The 21,177-nt window shown below is 43.4% G+C and overlaps 2 protein-coding genes across 3 annotated transcripts in view; one reads left to right on the top strand and one right to left on the bottom strand.

The window, feature by feature from the left end:
• On the bottom strand, nt 1,076–17,068 carry BHMT2 (betaine--homocysteine S-methyltransferase 2). The gene is given in 8 exon segments (NM_001204771.1): nt 1,076–2,050; nt 5,868–6,096; nt 6,620–6,802; nt 7,899–8,046; nt 10,042–10,233; nt 11,249–11,340; nt 13,116–13,248; nt 17,019–17,068. Coding segments are annotated over 8 exon segments (1,092 nt in total). The 5' UTR covers nt 17,052–17,068; the 3' UTR covers nt 1,076–1,968.
• Nucleotides 16,510–21,177, top strand: part of DMGDH (dimethylglycine dehydrogenase) — a 75,363-nt gene continuing 70,695 nt past the window's right edge. Inside the window, exons 1-2 of one of the 2 annotated variants that reach the window (XM_021084481.1) lie at nt 16,510–17,337; nt 18,261–18,435. In XM_021084481.1, coding sequence (XP_020940140.1) covers nt 17,237–17,337; nt 18,261–18,435 — 276 coding nt within the window. In that variant the 5' untranslated portion in view covers nt 16,510–17,236. The remainder of the gene's footprint in view (nt 17,338–18,260; nt 18,436–21,177) is intronic. The other variant, XM_021084480.1, reaches the window with a different exon arrangement.

Raw genomic sequence — 21,177 nt, 5'->3', positions numbered from 1 at the left:
ACTACTCCCTTTATCGTACATCAACATTTATACATATATCCGATCTTTCTTTCTTTTAATGCAGGTATCCAGTGGCTTTAATTAATGTTATTTATAATGACTATCTGGCAATGCCACACCTTCTTCTCTATCTCTTTTTTTTTTTCTAATTTTCCCGTAATGTCAATAATATCTCCTCAATGTGCACTTGAGAATTTGCATGTCTATTTCCCCTCGATACTGAAGATCCACCCTGAGATTATATTCCATTAATTAATCAATTTAGAACAACTTTGCATCTTAAAATATTGTCTCTCTCTTTATGAACACGGGTAGAGATTTGTCTTATTTTGCATCCCCAAATTTCCTTTAACAGCTCTTATGCATTTCCTGTTTATATTATTCTAGATGTTTAATCATTTTGCTCAAAGCATAAAACAGATCTTTTTAACTTCCACTATACTTTCCAAATAGTTGTCAAGCATATACAGAAAAGCAATGACTTTTGTATGTAAAAAATTTAACCAGTGACTTTACTGGTTGTTTGTAGATGATCTTCTTGAGATTTCTAGCTATATAACCCTTTTATCTGCATAAAATATAATTTTATCTTCACTTTTCCATTATTTTTAATTGTCTAAATGTATTGTCTAATATTGCCAGATCAAGGTAATACAAGTGGGGGTGTTGAATATACTTTCTTGGAGTTAGAAAACATGGTTTGAAATACTTTTCCCCAATATTTTTTTATTATTATATAAAATGTGATCCAATTAATATATAACTTTGAATCTTTCAATGTAGCAAAATTATTTTTAAAGACTTTATTGGTTACCTATTTATCTTTTGAAAGTTTTATTAACTTCCATCTTATCATCATTCTATTCCAAGCACTGGGCTTATTGTATCCAAAATGAAACCTGTGTTTCATAAATCTAGGTTGGCATATATATATAATAGTGAGAGAGGAGGAGAGAGAGAAGCAAGGGCCTGAAACATATTAAGTAATAAATTGTTGTTGTTATTACTATTTCAAAGAATGGTCCATAAAATTTCAAATATTCAAACACTATAAAGGGTAAATTATTTTTATTTTCATTAGTTGTTGCAAATTGATACATAGTTTGGAAAATACAGAGAGAAATCCATACATAGCAAATAGCTTAAATATAAGTCAAGAGAATATTAGACCAAGATAGATTTGAACTCTGACTTTTAAAAAGGTCTTCTGAAACTGTTTATTTTTACTTATTTTGAACAATCAACAATAAGAATTTCATTGAGCATCTATTTGTATACCTGGCACAATGTTAAATACTTGGAGGACAAACCTAAGAAGCATATCACACAGTCCTTGTCCTTAGCAGTTTATAATCTAGCTATTTGTGATTACAGAGACATGTTTTAAAAGTTCTAGGACCTAACACTTTAAAGTAACTAAACTTTGAAAGCAATGGATTTGGAACTTTATATGATTATTTCAGTAATCTTGCCATTGCTCAAAACATTTTTTTGCCTCTCTTCCTTTGGCGCTGTCTTTGGAATAACTATACACATCATTTAAGAAAGGACTCATTGCTTTAATTTTAGTTTAGATTGCTGCTCTATTCATCTCATGTACCCGCATTCATCACTGGGTTCAGTGCTCAGTGACATCTGGTTAGTTTAAAATCTCAGATTCACTCTAAAAGACAAGTTTCACTCTTCCTGCTGCCCGTCCACAGCATGTCCAGCGACATGACTGGACCGTCGGTACCTGGAGGACAGGGGTCTTTCTTACCATCTTCGCATCTCCCCCCAGCATCCTGCTTGGTGCTTAACCACAGCAGGAGCGCAGTTCGCATCCTGTGTTGAGTTGGCAGCACATTAGCTGTTCAGTAGCTGGAGACGTCAGGGTGGGCTGAGGACAGAGGTGAGGAAGGGTTCCAGATGAGGCTCGAGGGGGATTTCTTTCCTTTCTGTTATTACAGTGTTTTCTTTGACGACTGCTTAGACATCTGGCTTTGACAGTGAAGGACAGAAAGGTCTGCCCGAAGCCGGCAGCAGGTTCTCCCAGTATTCCCTTCTAGCCCTAGGTTTCAAAAAATATATACAGTTAATTAATTATAAGTCAAATATAGTCTATATATATTTGGTAAATACACATAGGTTTGTGGATGATCAGGCTAAGGAATTTCATTTTCAATACACAGACAGGAAAGTTATGCCCATATCCATTAATGCCAGGAATCTTTCTCATATTACTATCCTCAGCAATGATCAATCACTATGTTTCATACCACCTTTCAGAAAAAGACATTGTGTTGGAATTTTACATACTTTTTGTGAATTATATTCATTCTGAAGTTTCTAGCAGGGAAACATAACAATACTTCCTCAATATTTTAACATAATTTCAAGCATAGGAAGCTGGTTGCTAACATAATGAGACAAAGTATAATTTTGTAAGCAGTACCTGAAAACAATACAAATTACTTTGTCAACATTCAGGCCTTGCTTTTAGACAAAGAAAGAAGAACACAAAGGTTCCCTGGTCACAGATTGGGTTAAATATATAATTTTCACACTTTGCCCTACTTTACTTATGAAACAATGAATATGAAACAAACCCATATTGTTAGATGATAAAATTGTCAGAAATCTGGAGTGTCTACAGTTTCTGTGTCATCACACATTTTTGCAAACACCAGCATCTTTGGGAGTTTAGGGAGCAAGGAATGTCTAGATTTATTCTACAGAATAATGTTTCATTATTGATTACTAATGAATATCAGGGATCCCTAGACAACGCTTATTAAAATAAACCATTTCCCATTTATTTGAGCTGTATTAGTCGTCACCAAATTATGTTTTCCTCACCTCTTAATTATATTTAGCACTTTTTTTTTCTATTGGCATAAGGCCAGTAGAGACCACCTTCTCTGATAAATATCCATATCTCCCAGAAGAAGTGTTTGGCTAAACGATTTCTCACATCCTTTTTCTGTTTGTTTGTTTGTTTTTGTCTTTTTTCTTTTAAGGCCGCACCCGTGGCACAGGGAAATTCTTGGGCTAGAGCTGCAGAGCTGCAAATCAGAGCTGCAGCTGCTGGCCTACACCACAGCCACAGCAACGCCCAATCTGAGCCGCATCTGTGACCTACACCACTGCTCACGGCAACGCTGGATCCTTGACCCACTGAGCAAGGCCGGGGATCGAACCCCCATTCTCATGGATACTAGTCGGGTTCATTACCACTGAGCCCCAACAGGAACTCCCTCACCTACTTTTACAGTCTAAATAAATTTACATTAGGAAAGTTGTCCCAGTTCAAAAATGAAGACGTTTTAAATCCTGTTAAAATGAAAGAAGAAGTACAAAATGGATTAAAGCTGTAACTGTACTAATGAGAGGAGACAGCAGAGATTATGACTGGTTTCTAAAAGATGGAATAGGGATGGCAGTGTTTAACACATGAGAAGCAGAGAGAACGGTTTGAAACGAATAGTAATTCAAGGGGCCCCAGAAAAATGGCTTCAACAATAAAGTGCTTGATTGTAACAAATAGTATAGTTTAGATATTGGAAGACCTTAGAGAAGGTAAGAGCCTGTTATTCTTCTTTCAACAATAAACAAGAAAACTGATTAGAAATACCTAAAAAACCAAATGTTGTACAAAGAAAGTCACAGTCCGACTATGAAGAAAATTAAAATATGGCCCGTATTTGGACTCTGGATAGAACATAAGAGGATAAAATCAATTTGACCTTGATGCTTGGAACATACTCCTGCACGTGGTTCAAGATTTGTAAAATAGGGGATTTCCCATTGTGGCACAGTGGAAGTGAACCTGACCAGCACCCAGGAGGATGGAGGTTTGATTCCTGGCCTCGCTCAGTGGGTTAAGGATCCAGCATTGTCGTGAGCTGGGGTGTAGGTCGAGACAAGACTCAGATCTGGCATTGCTGTTGCTGTGGTGCAGGCCAGCAGCTACAGCTCTGATGGGACCCCTAGGCTGGGAACCTCCATATGTCACAGGTGTGGCCCTAAGAAGCCAAAAAACAAAAAAGCAAAAACCAACCAACCCACCAGACAAATAAAAAACTGATCTTCTAGCCAGTTTTCAGCCTAATACAGGAGACAGAGACAGCCAGCCTGGGGTTATATAAACTCAGGCTCAAGAGAAATACCAGGAAAGAAAAAGAAACTCCAAAGTGAGATGTATTTGCAGTGACCTGCTGAGAAAGTCAGGAGCTGACGGAAGAGCAGAGGAAAACACAATGCAATGCCTGTGGCAAAGGAAACGCAGACAGAAGCTCCCAGTGGAAGCCGGAGGAACAGTAAACACAATCGTGAGGATCCACCAGGCCCAGAGAATGGGTTTTTTCCTCAGTCAGGCAATAGCACTTCACTCCCTCTCCCATCCTCTCTCCTCTCTATTTGAATCTAGAGAGGTCAGAAACCATGATTAGCAATGCAGGAAGGGGAAGGGGTGGAAGCTTAAGACAGAGAAAGAGAAGGATCAGACCCAGCTTCCCTGGTTTCCTCCATGTTGAACTCTGCTGGAAAGAGGTTTTAGGAGTTCCCGTTGTGGTGCAGCGGAAATGAATCGGACTAGAAACCAGGAAGTTGAGGGTTCAATCCCTGGCCTCGCTCAGTGGGTTAAGAATCCAGCATTGCCATGAGCTGTGGTGAAGGTCCCAGACGCGGCTTGGATCCCACGTTGCTGTGGCTGTGGTGTAGGCCGGTGGCTACAGCTTTGATTCGACCCCTAGCCTGGGAACCTCCATATGGCACTGGTGTGGCCCTAAAAGGACAAAAGACAAAAAAAAAAAAAAAAAAAAAAAAAAAAAAGGAGGTTTTAAGTTTGAAACATGTTCCAAGTTTTGATTTCACATGAAATTAAACTTTTAATTACTACATTGACATTGTGTTTGCTTTTACTGTGCTTACACTGTGTTTGGTTTTAAACCGTGATGAGGCAGAAGTAATAGTACACCTTAAAGAAGCCAAGAGGGAGATGAGGGAGGAAAACCCGAGGGCAACAGAGGAAGTCAATTCTTATTTTATAGAGAATGGAATCAAGAGATACTGCCTCGTATGGATGGATGAAAAAATAGGTAGGTTAAGGGAGTTCCCACTGTGGTATAGTGGGTTAAGGATCCAGTGTTGCCACAGCTGTAGAGTAGGTCACAGGTGCGGCTCAGATTCGATCCCTGGCCCAAGAACTTCCGTATGCTGCAGGTGTGGTCATTATTAAAAAAAAAAAGGTAGTTAAATATGAAATTCCAACTTACAAAGATAACCAAGAGGACAAGCAAAAGTGTCATACATCAAAATTGGGAAAAGGAGAACAGGGAGAGGGAAGAGATTATATGATTGATTGATTGATTGATTTAAAATGATTTTTATTGTTTTCCATTACAGCTGGTTTACAGGGTTCTGTCAGTTTTCTACTGTACAGCAAGGCGACCCAGTCACACATACATATATACACTCTTTTTCTCACATTCTCCTCCATCCTGCTCCATCATAAGGACTAGACAGAGTTCCCAGGGCTATACAGCAGCATCTCACTGCTTATCCATCCCAAAGGCAATAGTTTGCATCTATTAACCCGGAATTCCCAGTCCATCCCACTCCCTCCCCATACGATTTAAATTCTTCCACTTTCATGAAGGGCCATTGCCACTTAAAATTGATAAAACAAAAAATGGAAGAACAAGACTTGGAAACATAAATGACAAACCAGCTCCCCCAGGAGTGAGGCTGGTGTCAGGAATGGTGACTTTAAATTTTCATTTTATTCTTCTTTACTTTAAAATTTTTGTTACCGTGTGCACGTACAATGTTAACAGTAAGTAAAATGAGCTTAGAGGAAAATAGTAATATTCTTTAAAAACTCCTACCTGGCTCTAATCCAGGGCTTGGTGTGCATATTGAGACCACTTCCCCAGCTGCCATGTTTCTCTGAAGCTGGAGGCAAAAATCCCCTTTCTGGGGCCAGCTCCTCTGCAATGGCCCTGATGTGGTAGGGCTCAAATCCACAGCACCCTCCTATGTACCTGATCCCCAGGTTGTAGGCTTCTCTGGCATATTTTTGAATGTCCCATCTGGTTGCAACTCTGGGCTCCAGTGCTGTAATACAATAGTTATGGCACTTCTGTTACCATCTTTATTTTCAAACAATCAGTGCTCTGAGGGGTATTTTATTTTTCAAAGAAAAAAATATAAATTTTAGAATATGAGTTCAGACAGTGCATTTTTTTTTTTTTTTTGGTCTTTTTAGGACCACACCCAGGTATACTGAGCTTCCCAGGCGAGGGGTCAAATTGGAGCTGTAGCTGCCGGCTTACACCACAGCCACTGCAATGCTGGGTCGAAGCCATGGCTGCAACCTACACCACAGCTCAGGGCAATGCCAGATCCTTAACCCACTGAGTGAGGCCAGGGATCGAACTCATGTCCTCCTGGATATTAGTTGGGTTCCTTATCACTGAGCTATGATGGGAACTCCAGATAGCTCATTTTTGGTTAATATTCAATGTCTTTGTCTTAAGCGGGCTCATATCGTAGGTCTGTACTGTAGTTGTTCATTACAGCCGTTTCCATTTTGTCACAACAAGAAATCACAGTGACTCTAATAGGCACCTGAGCTTACCAAAGGGATATTCCGGGAGATCCACAAACCCTCCTTTGCCGCAGTCGGGCATGTGGAACACCAGGGACTGCACCATCAAATGTGCTTTCAGGCCTGCAGCCTGCAGGCCTTCCTTCATTAGCCTCATTGTCTTCAGACTGGTCCAGGGCCCAAATCGGCAGTTCACCCCAATGATTGAAGCCCCTAGGCAGAGAAATACATTTATTTACTTGTTTTATAATTTATTTACTTTTTTTTTAATCGAAGAAGAGTTGATTTACAATGTTGTGTTAATTTATAGATGTACCAACACATTCAGTTATATATGTATACATATTCATTTTCAGACTTTTTTCCATTATAAGTTATTATAAGGGATTGAGTACAATGCTCCATGCTATGCAGTAGGTCCTTGTTGGTTATTTATTTTACATGTAGTGTGTATCCGTTAATCCCAAACTCCTAATTTATCCCTGACCCCTGACTCCCCTTTGGTAACCATACATTTGTTTTCTATGTCTGTGAATCTCTTTCTGCTTTGTAAATGAGTTCATTTACAGTATTTTTTAGATTCCATATATGATATCATATATTTGTCTTTCTCTGTCTGACTTAATTTCGACACACTACAATGAAATATCAGAAAGAGAAATTAAGAAAGCCATCCCACTTACCAGCACATAAAAAACAATAAAATACCTAGGAATAAAACTACTTCAGGAGGCAAGAGACCTCCAGAAACTATAAGATGCTGATGAAAGACACAGAAAGTGACATAAATAGATGAAATGATATACCATGTTCTTGGATTGGAAGAATCAATATTGCTGAAATGACCATACTGCTTAAGGTAATCTATAGATTCAGTGCAATCCCTATCAAAATACCAATGGTATTTGTCACAGATCTAGATCCAAAAGTTTTAAATTTTGAATGGTGAAGTACAAAAGACTGAATAGCCAAAATAGCAACAACAAAAAAAAGAAAAAAGAAAAAAAAAGAAAAAACACTTGAGAAAGAAGAATGGAGCTGGAGGAATCAGCTCCCTGACTTCAGACTATACTGCAAACTGCAGTCATCAAAACAGTATGGTACTGGCACAAAACAGACATATAGATCTTTTCTTTTTTAATTGTTGGAAGGTACCTTGGAGATTAGCTCCCCTCTGCCTTCCAAGTTCTGCAGGTAAAGAGATCAATTCCAGTTAATGCTTTTATTTCCAAACTGGTCTCCCAATATTAAAAACATTAGTTAAATTTCATCAACAATAACTGCTTATCACATTGTGGGTCCGAATTACCTGCCTTCACCAGCTTCACAGCGCATTCGCCAGGGGTCACGCCATGCATGTCTCCCTCTGGGCCTATGCACATGGTGGCTGCCACGGGTTTTCCAGATTCTTTTAAGACTTCCACAGCCCACACAGCTTCCTCAGCATATTCAAAATACTAAGAGAAATTTCATTGCTTTCAATTGGCCCAAAGATAAAGCAGAGTTTAAGTGGTAGATTGCAAATGTTGCAAAAACAGCTATAAAAATTACCAAATACATGTGATAAAACTTGTTAAGAAAGGTGTCTGTATCAGACTGACCAAAGAATACCTTTCTGAGTAAATATTTTCACTCCTTTAACAGTAATGTATAGATTTTCATTCAGATATCATAATAAAAAGGGTTTTAAAGTACTTGATTTAAAACCATAATTCTGAAGGAACAAAAGTTTTTCTAATAAATTTTAGACTCTTTTTTTTTTTTTTTTAAGAAACTGGGGTAATCTCTACAGAATAACAAATAGTTTTTCATACTTTACATTTCTAGGTACTCTTATATTCACTCCTAGTTAGATATCCAGAAGTGCTCCTTAAGTAGGAAGGGAAATATGATTATTTTCGGAGATGAGAACATTTAGGCACAGAGACAGGAAGAGTAGCTACTGAGTGTCTTTGCCACTGGTAGATAGGACCCCTTGTCTGGTAAACCCAGATCATTTTCAGTGGTGTTTCCCAGGAACCCCCTTATGCAACAATTGAAAAGGTGAACTTAATTTGAGTGGAGAAAAGCCAGCAGAAATCTCCCTGCTTTTTTCTCTCTTGACTTACAAATGGATTCTGTAGAAGCAGTGTGTGAGGAAGGGCAGAGAAAGTCAAAATAGAGGTTCTTTAAAAACAAACTTGTGAGTTTCCACTGTGGCTCAGCAGGTTAAGGACCCAATGTTGTCTCTGTGAGGATGAGGGCTCAATCTCTGGCCTCACTCAGTGGGTCAAGGAGCCAGTGTTGCCCTAAGCTGTGGCGTAGGTTGCAGATGCAGCTCAGATCCTGCGTTGCTGCAGCTGTCACTCCGATTAGATCCCTAGTCAGGAAACTTTCATATGCCGCAGGTGCGGCCCTGAAAAAAAAAAAAAAAAACCAAAGAACAAACAAAAAAACACTTGTCTTCTCATCCATCTGGAGCACATATGGGGCAGAGGTTGTGCATGAGTCTGTAGATGATTTTTTTCCAGATGGGGTAGACAGGCTTGGGTTGCCCTAAGCCTTGGGAAGGTGGATGGAGCAAGACTTTCAATAGGTTTAGTAGAGTGGTTGGAGAACTAACAGTTGACAGGCTATGTCCTTGTTGGAGGGTAATGACCTGGGGTGAGGCCTTGACTCCAGATGGTAGCAATCGTAATGGGAAATAGGGAATGAAAGCTTTTTAAATTTTAGGGATGGGAGGAAAGAGAATATTCTGGGCCTTCATATCCAGTCAGTGACCATTCTCATCGATTCTCACTTTAAAATACCACATGTCATAGCTTTAGTGAAAGCAGAGAGATGGGTTGAGCAAGGCATGGATGGAGGAGGTCAAGGAAACGCCTTCCTGGCACTGAGTGTTACTGGTGGGGCCTGGTTGAGCCTGAGCAGCCACCTCCCCATGAGGCTTTGCTGGGGTACAGCCTCTATCTCTGCCTACAGCTCCTCCCAGCCCTATGCTTCCCACAGGAGAAGGAGCTCTCTGAGTCACTGTCTCCTTCATCTCACCCCACATTGTAGGGTCCCAGACAGTCAGCTGCTTCAGTCCCCCAGAAGAAACCCCAAGGCTACAGTTAGGCCTCTCCTGGCTTTGTTCTTTCGCTTCAAGAGAATCTAGCATACAAGTGAGAGGATGTTGGCCTTGGCTATCGCGCATTTATTTTTATTTTCATTTTCATTTTTTGACTGCACCTGCGGCATACAGGAAGTCCCAGGATGGAACATGGACCACAGCAGTAACCAGAGCCGCTGCAGTGATGATGCCAGGTCTTTAACCCACTTAGCCATTAGGGAACTCCCTGGGTGCATTTAAATAAAGCTTCGACCAGCTCCATGGAGGAAATGAGAGCATAAGGCAGTGCTGTACCCTCATGAAAGTTGAAAACTGTGCAGTTATAGCAAAACAGAGTGACCCCTTTCCCTATATTGCTTACCTCTGCAATCAAGAAGTCCACGTTTTTCCTGACAAATACTTCGAGCTGTAGTCGAAAAAGTTTTTTAATTCTATCTTCATCCTTGTGGTGTTTGTATAACGAAGTCTGGCAGAGCCCCCCTGCTACCAAAGCATCACCTTTGCCGGCCACTTCTTGGGCGAGGTCACAGGCAGCAGCGTTGACAGCTTCCCACTGAGGTTAGAGAGCAAGAGTTGAGATGGTGAGCCTGGCATTTTAAAGGTGAAGCATAACAGATATCAAAGGAGGCAATGAGCCGTTTGCATGGGTACAAGTCACTGGTTTGAAATCAGATTCGAAAACACCAGCAGAATTGGGAACCCACTGCTGTCTTCCTAGTGACTTATATTTCTATTAGTGTACTTGGCTCACAGCACTGGATTTCAGTAAATGCTCCTTTGCCCCCCACACTTAACCTGGAGACACTTCAGAATAGGGTCTCTGCCTTTGCATCATATTTGTATCTATCACAGAGAATGGACTATAACAGGCACTCAATAAACATTGGTTGGTTGAATGAATAAACGGGCCTTGATGTTTATAAGTATCAATACTTTACATTTGCAGAATATCTCATGATACTGCTGCATCCTTCAACCTGATCCACGTTTCTCAACAACCCTATGCTTGTAAGCATAGGTTATCTCCACTTTGCAGAGAACACCAGTGCGCCATGCAGGTAAGTGTCTTGTACAAAGCCACACAGTCAATAGGTGGCAAAGTTGGGTATCAAACCCAATTCTCTTCATCCCTAGGCCAGTGTGGTGTTCTCCGGGCCCACCCTGTCTCCCGATGGACAAGTCAGAAAGGAAGACTGCGAAATGAGAGGAACATCCATAAAGTGTTCTTTCTCTACAAAAACACAGCCCAGAGGATGGCCATGGCCTTCCAATGGCCTGTTTTCTCCCAGTCCTATCCCCTCCCCTAGATAAAGAAGAAGCAAAAGTTCATTTATTTAGGACATATATGTTTACATCATGATTAATTATGTGATAGATATTTTCTATGGAGGAGTTAGTAAAAAAGTGTTGGAACCCATCAGGTCAGTTCCATGGAATCCCATCAAGAGGTTGTTTTTATTATGTGAGTGAGTGAGTGTGTGTGTGTGTGTGTGTGTGTGTGTGTATGTGTGCATTTATTATAGATGATCGCTCACCCCCTCACCCCCACTCACCGCATTAGAGTTTACCTGACTTTCCATATTGTCCTCATTGGCAGAAAAGGTGAAAGTCTGCATGACATTCGATCCCGCTCTCAAGAATTCCATGTGAAGCTGACGAACTACAAAGGAGTTGGTTGTTGTTTTTTTCATTGAAATTACAAAATGACAGAAGCTATGCATTTCAGCAGCAGCTCACCCACTCACATCTCTTTCAATCATACACAGTTTCAAACTTTGGACTTAGAAAGAATTGGTCAGCCGAATTCAGGGGCAGGATGAGGTGGAGCCCATACCCAACCAGGGCTGTTTGGAGTAGCCTCGTATTGACCTGCCGATGGGCCTGGTGCTGTCAGTCACATGCAGACAGGAAGGCCCAGTTGGCCAGTTGTCCCTTGGTCTCTTGGTGTAGAGAGGGCATATTCATTTGCTGATGTCATGAAGGATGTAGCTGGTCTATTTACAGTCAGCACAGGGGAGCCCTCAAAGTAAAATGGGGGAGTTCTCACAGTGGGCAGAATGTGAATGGGTGGTGCCCCCATCGAATAGATTCAACAGCAAGCAGCAGTCAGGGAGCTTTCCTTGCCCATCAGAAATTCCTTCCTCTCTCTCTCTATCTCCCACCACCTGTCTTTGTCTTCGCTATTGCAATACTTTCTTCCTCGTTGAGCAAAAATGATCTAAAATTAAGAACGAGGGTGTTTCTGTTGTGGCTCAGCAGAAACGAATCTGACTAGTATCCATGAGGATGCGGGTTTGATTCCTGGCCTCGCTCAGTGGGTCAAGGATCCGGCATTGCCATGAGCTGTGGTGTAGGTCACAGAGGCAGCTCAGATCCCGAGTTGCTGTAGCTGTGGCCTAGGCCAGCTGCTGCAGCTCCAATTCGACCTCTAACCTGGTAACTTCCATAGGTCGTGGGTACGGCCCTAAAAAGACAAAAAAAAAAAAAAAAAAAAATTAAGAATGAGTTCTTTTTGGGCCAGATGAAATCTTCCTGCTAACACCAGAAAGACAAAACTTTGTCCTATCATGGGGGTATTTATGATATACCGGGCATTTCATGTGGGTTAACTCACAAGTCTTCACAAATAGGCCATGTTATGTCCCCACATGACAGATGAAGAAACTGATCCTTAGGGGTCAAATGACTTGTCCAAGATAACTCAGCTCATTCGTAGAAGAACCAAAACATGACCCCAAGTTTGATACACTGTACATATACAAATGGGATCAGAGTGAATCAAAAGCTCTATTCCCAGCTTGTATCCTGTTTCACCCATTTCTTCTTTGGCTTTATTTCCCACATTAATTTAGTAGAGCAAATACACATACCAAAAAAGAGCAAAAACTAGAATTAAAGCCCCAATTTGATGTTACCAACCATCCTATCATAGTTTCTATCTCCAACTCTTTTTTTTTTTTCCCAGCCAGGAGGATGAGGTACAAGTGTGTTTATTTCTTTGCCCCTCCCCTTCTCCCACCAGAACCTGGCTCTCTCCAGTCTACACTCTGTTAAGCTGGTGGTTACCATTCATTATCCCTAACACATGCACTGTTTTAATATTGTGTGCAAATTAGCCAGAGGGATGAAGCTGAAGCAGTAATAGTTTTACTGTGTTAAGAAGACTCTTGAATATACTCAATGCAAATATTCACAAAACAAATATTAGGATGTATATTTTAGCACTGCCTATATATGAAGATGTGTGTCGGGGGGGGAAGGAAAGAGCAAGACCATTTTCTTCTATTTGATTCAGTTCATTTATGTAACTGTCTCCATTTCTTGGCAATTTTGGTAAATGGAACCGTCCTTCGAAAAACACTATTATTTATCTTCTCTCAGTCAGAATTAAGCCAAGTGTCACCCAGAGAAGCCATAAGCACTGCTGGTACCAACCTGCATTTGGATGCTCTACCACGGCCTCTGGTGTCCAGAGCCCTGCCTTCACGTAGCCCCTCTTCTCCAGAGTTAGGAGAAAGCCGCCATCTCCAACCACAACCTCCCCAGCATCCAAACGCTCCAAAATGCCCTAAAGAAGAGAAAGAGGGAGTTCCTGTCATGGCACAATGGTTAACGAATCCGACTAGGAACCATGAGGTCGAGGGTTCTATCCCTGGCCTTGCTCAGTGGGTTAAGGATCCGGTGTTGCCCTGAGCTGTAGTGTGGGTGGCAGACATGGCTTGGATCCTGAGTTGCTGTGGCTCTGGCGTAGACCAGTGGCTACAGCTCTGATTCGACCCCTAGCCTGGGAACCTCCATATGCCGCGGGAGCAGCCCTAGAAAAGGCAAAAAGGCAACAATAGCAAAAAAAAAAAAAAAAAAAAAAGACAGAAAGAAAAACCACCTAAGACCACTTTTTCTCCCCTCCTAAAAGCAGTCTCTAATTTTAGGAAAGTTGGTACAATGCTCCTCCAGTTCTAGCTCTGTTAAAACCATCAGTGCCTCTGAGTATTTCAGAAAGCTGGCATATACTCTATTTCTTGGACACTTGTTTTGTGCAAAGTGCTGTGACTATTTTTTCTCCAACACAATTGAACCTGAGTCAAATTGTCATGAAAGTGCTGATTCCACAAAAGTTATTATTATTTTTTCAATATATTTGTGGCAGACACTGCTAGTTGCCTAACTAATGTGCATTTTTCTTCCTCTTCTTTGCTAATATGTTTGGTTTGGGGAGACAATGTCCCCAACTTAAAAAAAATTTCAGGGCTACTTTGCTGCTAGGGTGGCCATGTGACAAGATGGTGGCCATTGGGACACAGGTGAAAGTCAGCTGAAGATTTCTAGAAAGGTTTTGCTTTCCTGATATAGATACCCCTTCCCTCCCATCTTGTCACTTTTTCTCCTTATAGTCTAGAATGTCAACTTCAGCCCTGGAGGTAGAGCCATCATCTTGCAGCCATTCCGTTTGAAAGCCATTCGCTAAGGCGGGAGCAGTGGACTGAAAACTGTCAGGTGTCTTCCTGACATCTTGTTATGCTGGCATCTTGGTGCTAGACCTCTTGTTAGCTGGGACAAATGAACCTCTTTTTTGCATGAACCACTGGACATAATCTTACTGGACACACTGTTACATAATTATGCCTTACATTTTCTAGCATGTTCCCAGGCATGTTATCATTTGGTACTCTTAACAACGCTGGGAGTTAGGCAGGGCAGACAGTTTTTATTTCACATTTTATAAATGAGGAAACTGATGTTCAGAGGGGCTAAGTGACTTGCCCAAGATTATAGAGCTAAGTAAGTAAAAAGGCAGGAGTTTTTTGACTTTCAGGAGTTCCTGTTGTGGCTTGGAGGAAACAAATCCGACTAGGAACCATGAGGTTGCGGGTTCCATCCCTGGCCTCACTCAGTGGGTTAAGGATCCGGTGTTGCTGTGAGCTGTGGTATAGGTTGCAGATGCAGCTTGGATCTGATGTTGCTGTGGCTGTGGTGTAGGCTGGCAGCTATAGCTCTGATGGGACCCCTAGCCCAGGGACCTCCATATGCCACAGGTGCGGCCCTAAAAAGCAAAAAAAAAAAAAAAAAAAAAAAAAAAGGCAGACTTCAGATCTTCTAAATTAACCTTGTCTCTTTCCCTTTCCAGTCAACCCACCCATAACCCGAATACTAGGTTGTATCCAGGGCCCCGAGGCCATGGTTTCCATTGTCTAAAGTACTTCCCCAGATGTCTGCATGGCCTGCCCTTCACTTCCTTCAGGTCTTTGGTCGAGGATCATTTTTTTCCTGAGAGAGTTTTCCTGTAATTTACAAAAATTGCAAACACCCCCATGGAGATCCCTGACCCTTTTATATAGACTGTAATAGTTGAAGATACAACTTTCTATTGAAAATACCAGCTATTCACCATAGCCCTGCCTAAAGGGGGACCCAAAGCGGTGTGTGAATGGGGAGAAAAGCCTTCAGTCACCCCTTTGAATCATTCACACCTGCAGCCCAGGAAGGTACATGAGCCAGGGTTGCACCCAGGCTAAGTTCCAGCCCCGCTCCCCCCATCTCCATTTTCCTGTGGAGGGATGTGGAATGGAGCCCAGCTGTGTCAGCTGTGGTTAGCCACAAACACTGTTTTGACAGAGGGATCTCCTGACTCTGGTTGTTTTTCCATACTTTACATTAAAGATGAGTTTTAGCTGAATGTGGAAGCAGTGTGAACATATTCTGTGATGCTCACCTCCCTCCACAGTATGAAATTTGCTCCTTTCTTAAACTTTCAACTTTCCTCGAGACCTTTCCGAACGCCAGGTTCGGTTCTAGGCAAGAGGGATACTATAAATGCAGGATTAAGACATGGTCCCCGCCCTCAAGAAGCTCCAAGTCTGGCGACCTTGGGGAAGGCCATTAGATCAAAAGATGAGCACAGCACAGTGCAATAAATAAATGCTGCAGAGGAATGCAGGGGAGAGAATCAGAGATATCACCAAAAACTGTCTAAAACCTCATCGTTGACCAGCTAAGACATTTCAGTGGAGTTAACTATGTTAAGAATCAAATTTAATATTACCTGTCAAACAATGCTAAAGGGGAAAACCGGGGCATACAGTTTGGGTATTATGGGTCAGTCTCCGACCTTGCACATCCAGTCTGTCACAGGGTTACACCGAGTGCATCTGTGTAACACATCTCACATAGGTACCCCCATCCTCACTGCCCCTGGACTATTGAAATGGTCTCTGCTTCACTCCAGCCCTCTCTAAACTATCTTCCATTGCGGCCAGAGTGAAGCTTTGCCTGACCTACACTTTGTCGTAATTTCATCCTCCTTTGTATCCTGCATAAGTTCATTTTTATATAATTGGGGTCAGCCTTTGAGATACCTCCTTTTGTAAATTAACATGGCCAAAACACTTTGCCTGTTCCCATAGTTTGCTTTTCAACGGGCTGCCACATAATTTAAGTGGATGAACTTTATTTACGGAGCTGACTATTGCAGGGCATATTGGATGCTTCTAACTTTTTAGTATAAATAAACAGCGGTGCACATTTCCACGTCTATATCACCCCTTCCTTCACCACACCATTTCCTGAATTACAGGGGCTCAGGTGGGTTGTTTGAGGAGTTTGGAGATTTCCTGCATTCAAGTTCATTCCCTTCCTAATTTAGCTTTGTCACCCCTTCACCCCACCATGCATAGAAATGCGGGGGACAAAGCAACAGCTGGCCCCCAGATTCCATCCAGAAAGGGGAGTCTGGAGCCTGGGGCGGCGGATGCGATGGTGGAACCCCCGCTCCCCCCCTCCCCAGCCCCTGGCACCCTACCCCGCTCCTGCTCCTGCCGCTGGGTTTGGGTGTGTTCCTGCCGGACCGGTTTCAGGCCAGTCCAAGGCTTGGGGGTGGGGAGCTGAAGGCCATGACCCTTTCCAAATCCTGAAGGGAGTGAGCGCTGGGACCACTGAGTCAAAGAGCTGTGGATGCAAATGGGCTGAGGACTGAAAATGTGCCGCGGCCTAAGTCCGAGGGCTGAACTTCCAATCAGTGCTCCACCTGAACTAGGCGAATGACTCTGAGCCAGTCCTCTGACTCTGAGCCTCAGTTTCCTCACCTGTAAAATGGGGGTATATGTAGAGAAGATAATTTAATTTGCGTAAAGCAGTCGGGCTGTGTCGGGCACCGAGTCCATAAATGTTACCCAAGACTGTGATCTCATCCTGACACCCGGAGGTACTGTCGTCCCCGCGACCCGCGATCGGGTACACCGAGGCTCAGAGCCGACAAGGTGCCTCGCCCGGGCCGCAGACCTCGGCTAGGGGCTGAGGTGGAGCCCGGCAGCCGGGAGGACTCTGTACCTTCCCGAAACTCACCTTCTTGGCGCGGGGACTTCCAGCCGGTGCCATCTCGCCGCGGCTGTGCGGGCGCCAAGTGGCGGGGAGCGCGCAGAGAGAGCTAGGAGCCCGCCCCTCGCCCGGGGGAGGGTCTCCATCCCCACCCTTCCTACCCCCGCTCCCCACCCACCCCCGCTCTGCTGCCCCTGCGAGCAGGTGCCGGCGCCCTCGCCCTTGGCCTCGGCCTCGCCCTCGCCATGTTCCGCCCGGGCGCGCAGCGGCTGCGGGGCCTCCAGCTGCGGAGCTTCCCGCTACGGGGCTCCCCCGGCCGTCCGCGCTCCGTCTGCGCCCGCGAAGGGTGAGTGGTGCCGGGTCTGCTCCGGGGCCCGCGGCTGGGCGGCTGCAGGGTGAAAGCGAAGGGCTCAGGCGGTCACCCAGTTAGGGGCGCTCCAACCCTGAGAAATGGGCATTCGGATTGCTTCTTGAATTATATCTGCTCTTTTCCATGCAAAACCGTACAAAGGGAGAGTATCAAAGGGTTTCCGGTGCAAAGCCTCTCCTACCCCATCCCTTCCCCAGTCGGCTGTTAGCAGTATCTTCTGTATCTATCCAGGGACGGTCTATGGCGAGGCAAACACAGGTGTATATTTATATGGGCTTCCTTGACTGACTTATACCTCGCTTTTTACAGTGCGTCTTGGAGAAGCTCATGATCTAGCTAGGAAGACAGTCATGCCAATACATATATCAAGTCAGTGAGCAATAATTATAACTAGAGAAGCAGGTACATGGAGAGAGGGAGTTAAGTGGGGAAGAACCTGTGCTCCCTGTGACTCTTTTCAGCCTGGAAAACATGAGAGGGAGGAGGTGATCCAAGATTTACAGATAATAGACTTAACTATGATTATTTTTTTTATGGAATAAAATGACTATAATTGTGTTTTTAAAGTAGACTGAGAAAAAATATTCTCTAGATTCTTTGAGAAAAAGAAGCCGTCTGTTCAGTTCTTTAGCTCTATTAATTACCTACAGTGGGCCAGAATTGTGTGGAATGGGGTTCAAATACCTCCCCCCTTGTTCCCCCAACCAGTTTGCCTAAGTCAAGTTTAGGCTTCCCGAATGGTTAAATCAGCACATGCAAATCTCACTGGCACTAGATGTTAGGTACCAGAAGAAAACTAGCACACCAGTCAAGAAAAAACAACAACAACAACAAAAAACCCCACAAAAACTCTAGCTACAATTGCGGAGTAAAGCTACTCTTAAAAAATTGTCTTCCAGAGAGGAAAACGCACCCTTATCTGCAGAAACAAGATGGAAAGACAGAGCAGAAACAGTGATAATTGGAGGTGGCTGCGTTGGTGTGAGTCTGGCTTATCACTTGGCCAAAGCGGGCATGAAAGATGTGGTCCTCCTGGAGAAATCGGAGCTCACTGCTGGATCCACCTGGCACGCAGTAAGGAAAACACCTCAAACCTGTCATATGCACTGAATCACCACTTGTGCAATTCTCTCTCATCCAGAGCTCCCCATGTGGGCTCTCCAGAGTGAGTTCCCTTTTAGCAGTGTTGCAAAGGGCATTTGCAGTTTAGTTGCTGTACTTCAAAGGGGGTGATGAACATTTACGATGTGGATAATCTTGACAAGATTATTTTGAACATACAACTTCTGGGTTCAAATCCTGTCATTTTTTACTTATGTGACTCCTGGTCTGTTGCTTAAGTTTCTATTTCTCGATGCGTAAAATGGATATATCAATAGTACCTGCATCATAGGTACTATGATGAAGATTGTGATGAAGATTGAATTAATGTGTATAAAGTTATCATGGTAAGTGGTTAGTATATGTTAGCTTTTGCATCAAAGGATAGTGGCTGAGTGACCCTGAATACGGGCCTTTATCCATGTTCCCCTCACCTGGCTTTTGTGGTCCCTTTATTTTTATTTTTATTTTATTTATTTATTTATTCGTCTCTTTGCCTTTTCTAGGGCCGCTTCCTGCGGCATATGGAGGTTCCCAGGCTAGGGGTCTAATTGGAGCTGTAGACGCCGGCTTACACCAGAGCCAGGGCCACAGCAATGCGGGATCTGAGCCGCGTCTGCAACCTACACCACAGCTCACAGCAATGCCAGATCCTTAACCCACTGAGCAAGGCCCGGGATCGAACCCACAACCTCACGGTTTCTAGTCAGATTTGGTAACCACTGCGCCATGATGGGAACTCTTTTGTGGTCCTTTTATATTTATTGATTTATGATTTTAATTTAATGCTGTGAGACAGCAGCTTGGATTCATGAGGACTTAACTACGAGGGCTGAGGACATGAGACACAGCTTTCATGTTGTGTTAAAACATGAACACAGCAATCTTGCGTATTTAACAGTATGCATAATTGTTCCAGTGCTAAACAATAATTGGGCTTACATGGAAAGCTGCTCAAGTGAACAACGTGATTGACACTGCTTTCATGCTGCCAACGTAATAATTCTTTCTGACATCAGCTAAGGATGAGAGAGGAGGTTTTTAAGACGGCAGGTGCCATTGTTGTTAGGGCGAAGAGTTAGGATAATCAACAAGGTCCAACTGTAGAGCCCAGGGAACTGTATTCAATATCCTGTGATCGTTTTCTGTACACCGGAAACTAACACAGAACTGTAAATCAATTATACTTAATCAAAAAAAAAAAAAAAAGAGTGGGTCAATATTTGCCTCTGCTCAGATCTCTTTCCATCATTAGCTTTCCTCTACTGAGATAAGATGGAACCTTGCTTTTAGGGGCCTTTTGACACCCAGAACTTGCTCAAGGTAAAGGATAGAATTGGGTGGGTGTTAATGGATCTCCTGCCTCCAGCTGAGCTGGGGGGAAGAGTGCTGCCCAGACTTAAGCCCAGTTCACCCCAGAGGCCCAGTGGTCCCATAGACCACGCCCACCGATTGGATGGAGACTTCTAAGAAAAGCGGCACCAAGCCCAGCTCCTCTTCGTTCTTTTGTTTCTCACCTGCTCCCTCACTGCTCAGTCTGGGAGAGAGGGCCGGCCACCATGTCCTCCCTAAGTGTCATAGCCACACTTGTCTCCTTTGTCCCCCAGGTCCCCCTCAGCTTGCTTTCTGAGATTTGAGAGAGGGCTCCGGGAAGCCAAGGACCCTTCTGGCTTCTCTCCCCTCCCTGAATCAGACTTCCTTTGCAGGCTTCCTGTTGTCCTGTAATGGAAAGCCTGTACCTCTCCTCCCATAACTTCTTCTTAGGGGACGTTTGGTTACTCTTTCAACGAATATTAATGATGAGACGAGCCCATATTGTGTCAGGCCAGCCCTGTTCTAGGAGGTGAGGACACAGCAAGGCACAGAACAAAGCCCCTGCCCTCATGGAGCCCCGTTCCTGGGGGGCAGACAGAAAAGACACAATCAATGCTGTAGAGTCATCAGTGCCCAGGGACCAGAGCAAGGTAAAGAGATGAGGGGAGGGGAGCCTGGAGGCCACTTCAAAGAGGTGACACGAGCAGGAGCGAGGGAGTGAGGGGACCATGAGCTGTCCCTGTAAGAGCTTGTGTACAGAGGGAAACAGGTAAAGGGGGATATCCTGGGGCGGGGGAAGAGCTTACACCCTTTGAACACTTCTGGATTGTTAAGGATCCTGTACAGTTTGTTTTGTTTGTTTATTTATTTATTCATTTATTTATTGTTTTTTTGCCTTTTCTAGGGCCACACCCTCGGCACATGGAGGTTTCCAGGCTAGGGGTCCAATTGGAGCTATAGCTGCCAGCCTACACCATAGCCACAGCAACACCAAAGCCGAGCTGCATCTTCGACCTACGCTACAGCTCACCTCAATGCAGGATTCATAGCCCACTGAGCGAGGCCAGGGATCCTCATGATTCCTAGTTGGATTTGTTAACCACTGAGCCACAACAGGATCTCCGATCATGTACAATTTAAGGTTTTAATTACTTATTTGCTCATTTATAGTTGATTGATTTGATGCAGCCTGCATTTTAGATTGCTAGATTCCCTGTAGTGTTACTGCTTAGACATCCCATGATGATGGTGATGGTGAAGACAAAGCAACATGCCCTTAAGTTCTTTTAGGAAAAGTGAGCAAAGTTTTTAAGATGATAGTTTCTTCTTTTTCTTTTTTGCTTTTTAAGGTCACACCCGAGGCATATAGAGGTTCCCCGGCTAGGGGTTGAATCAGAGCTG

The sequence above is a fragment of the Sus scrofa genome, chromosome 2 (assembly GCF_000003025.6).
Source record: "Sus scrofa isolate TJ Tabasco breed Duroc chromosome 2, Sscrofa11.1, whole genome shotgun sequence".
NCBI classification, from domain to species: domain Eukaryota; kingdom Metazoa; phylum Chordata; class Mammalia; order Artiodactyla; family Suidae; genus Sus; species Sus scrofa.
Note: the sequence above shows the minus strand (reverse complement) of the source record. Positions and strands in the feature narration are given on the sequence as shown.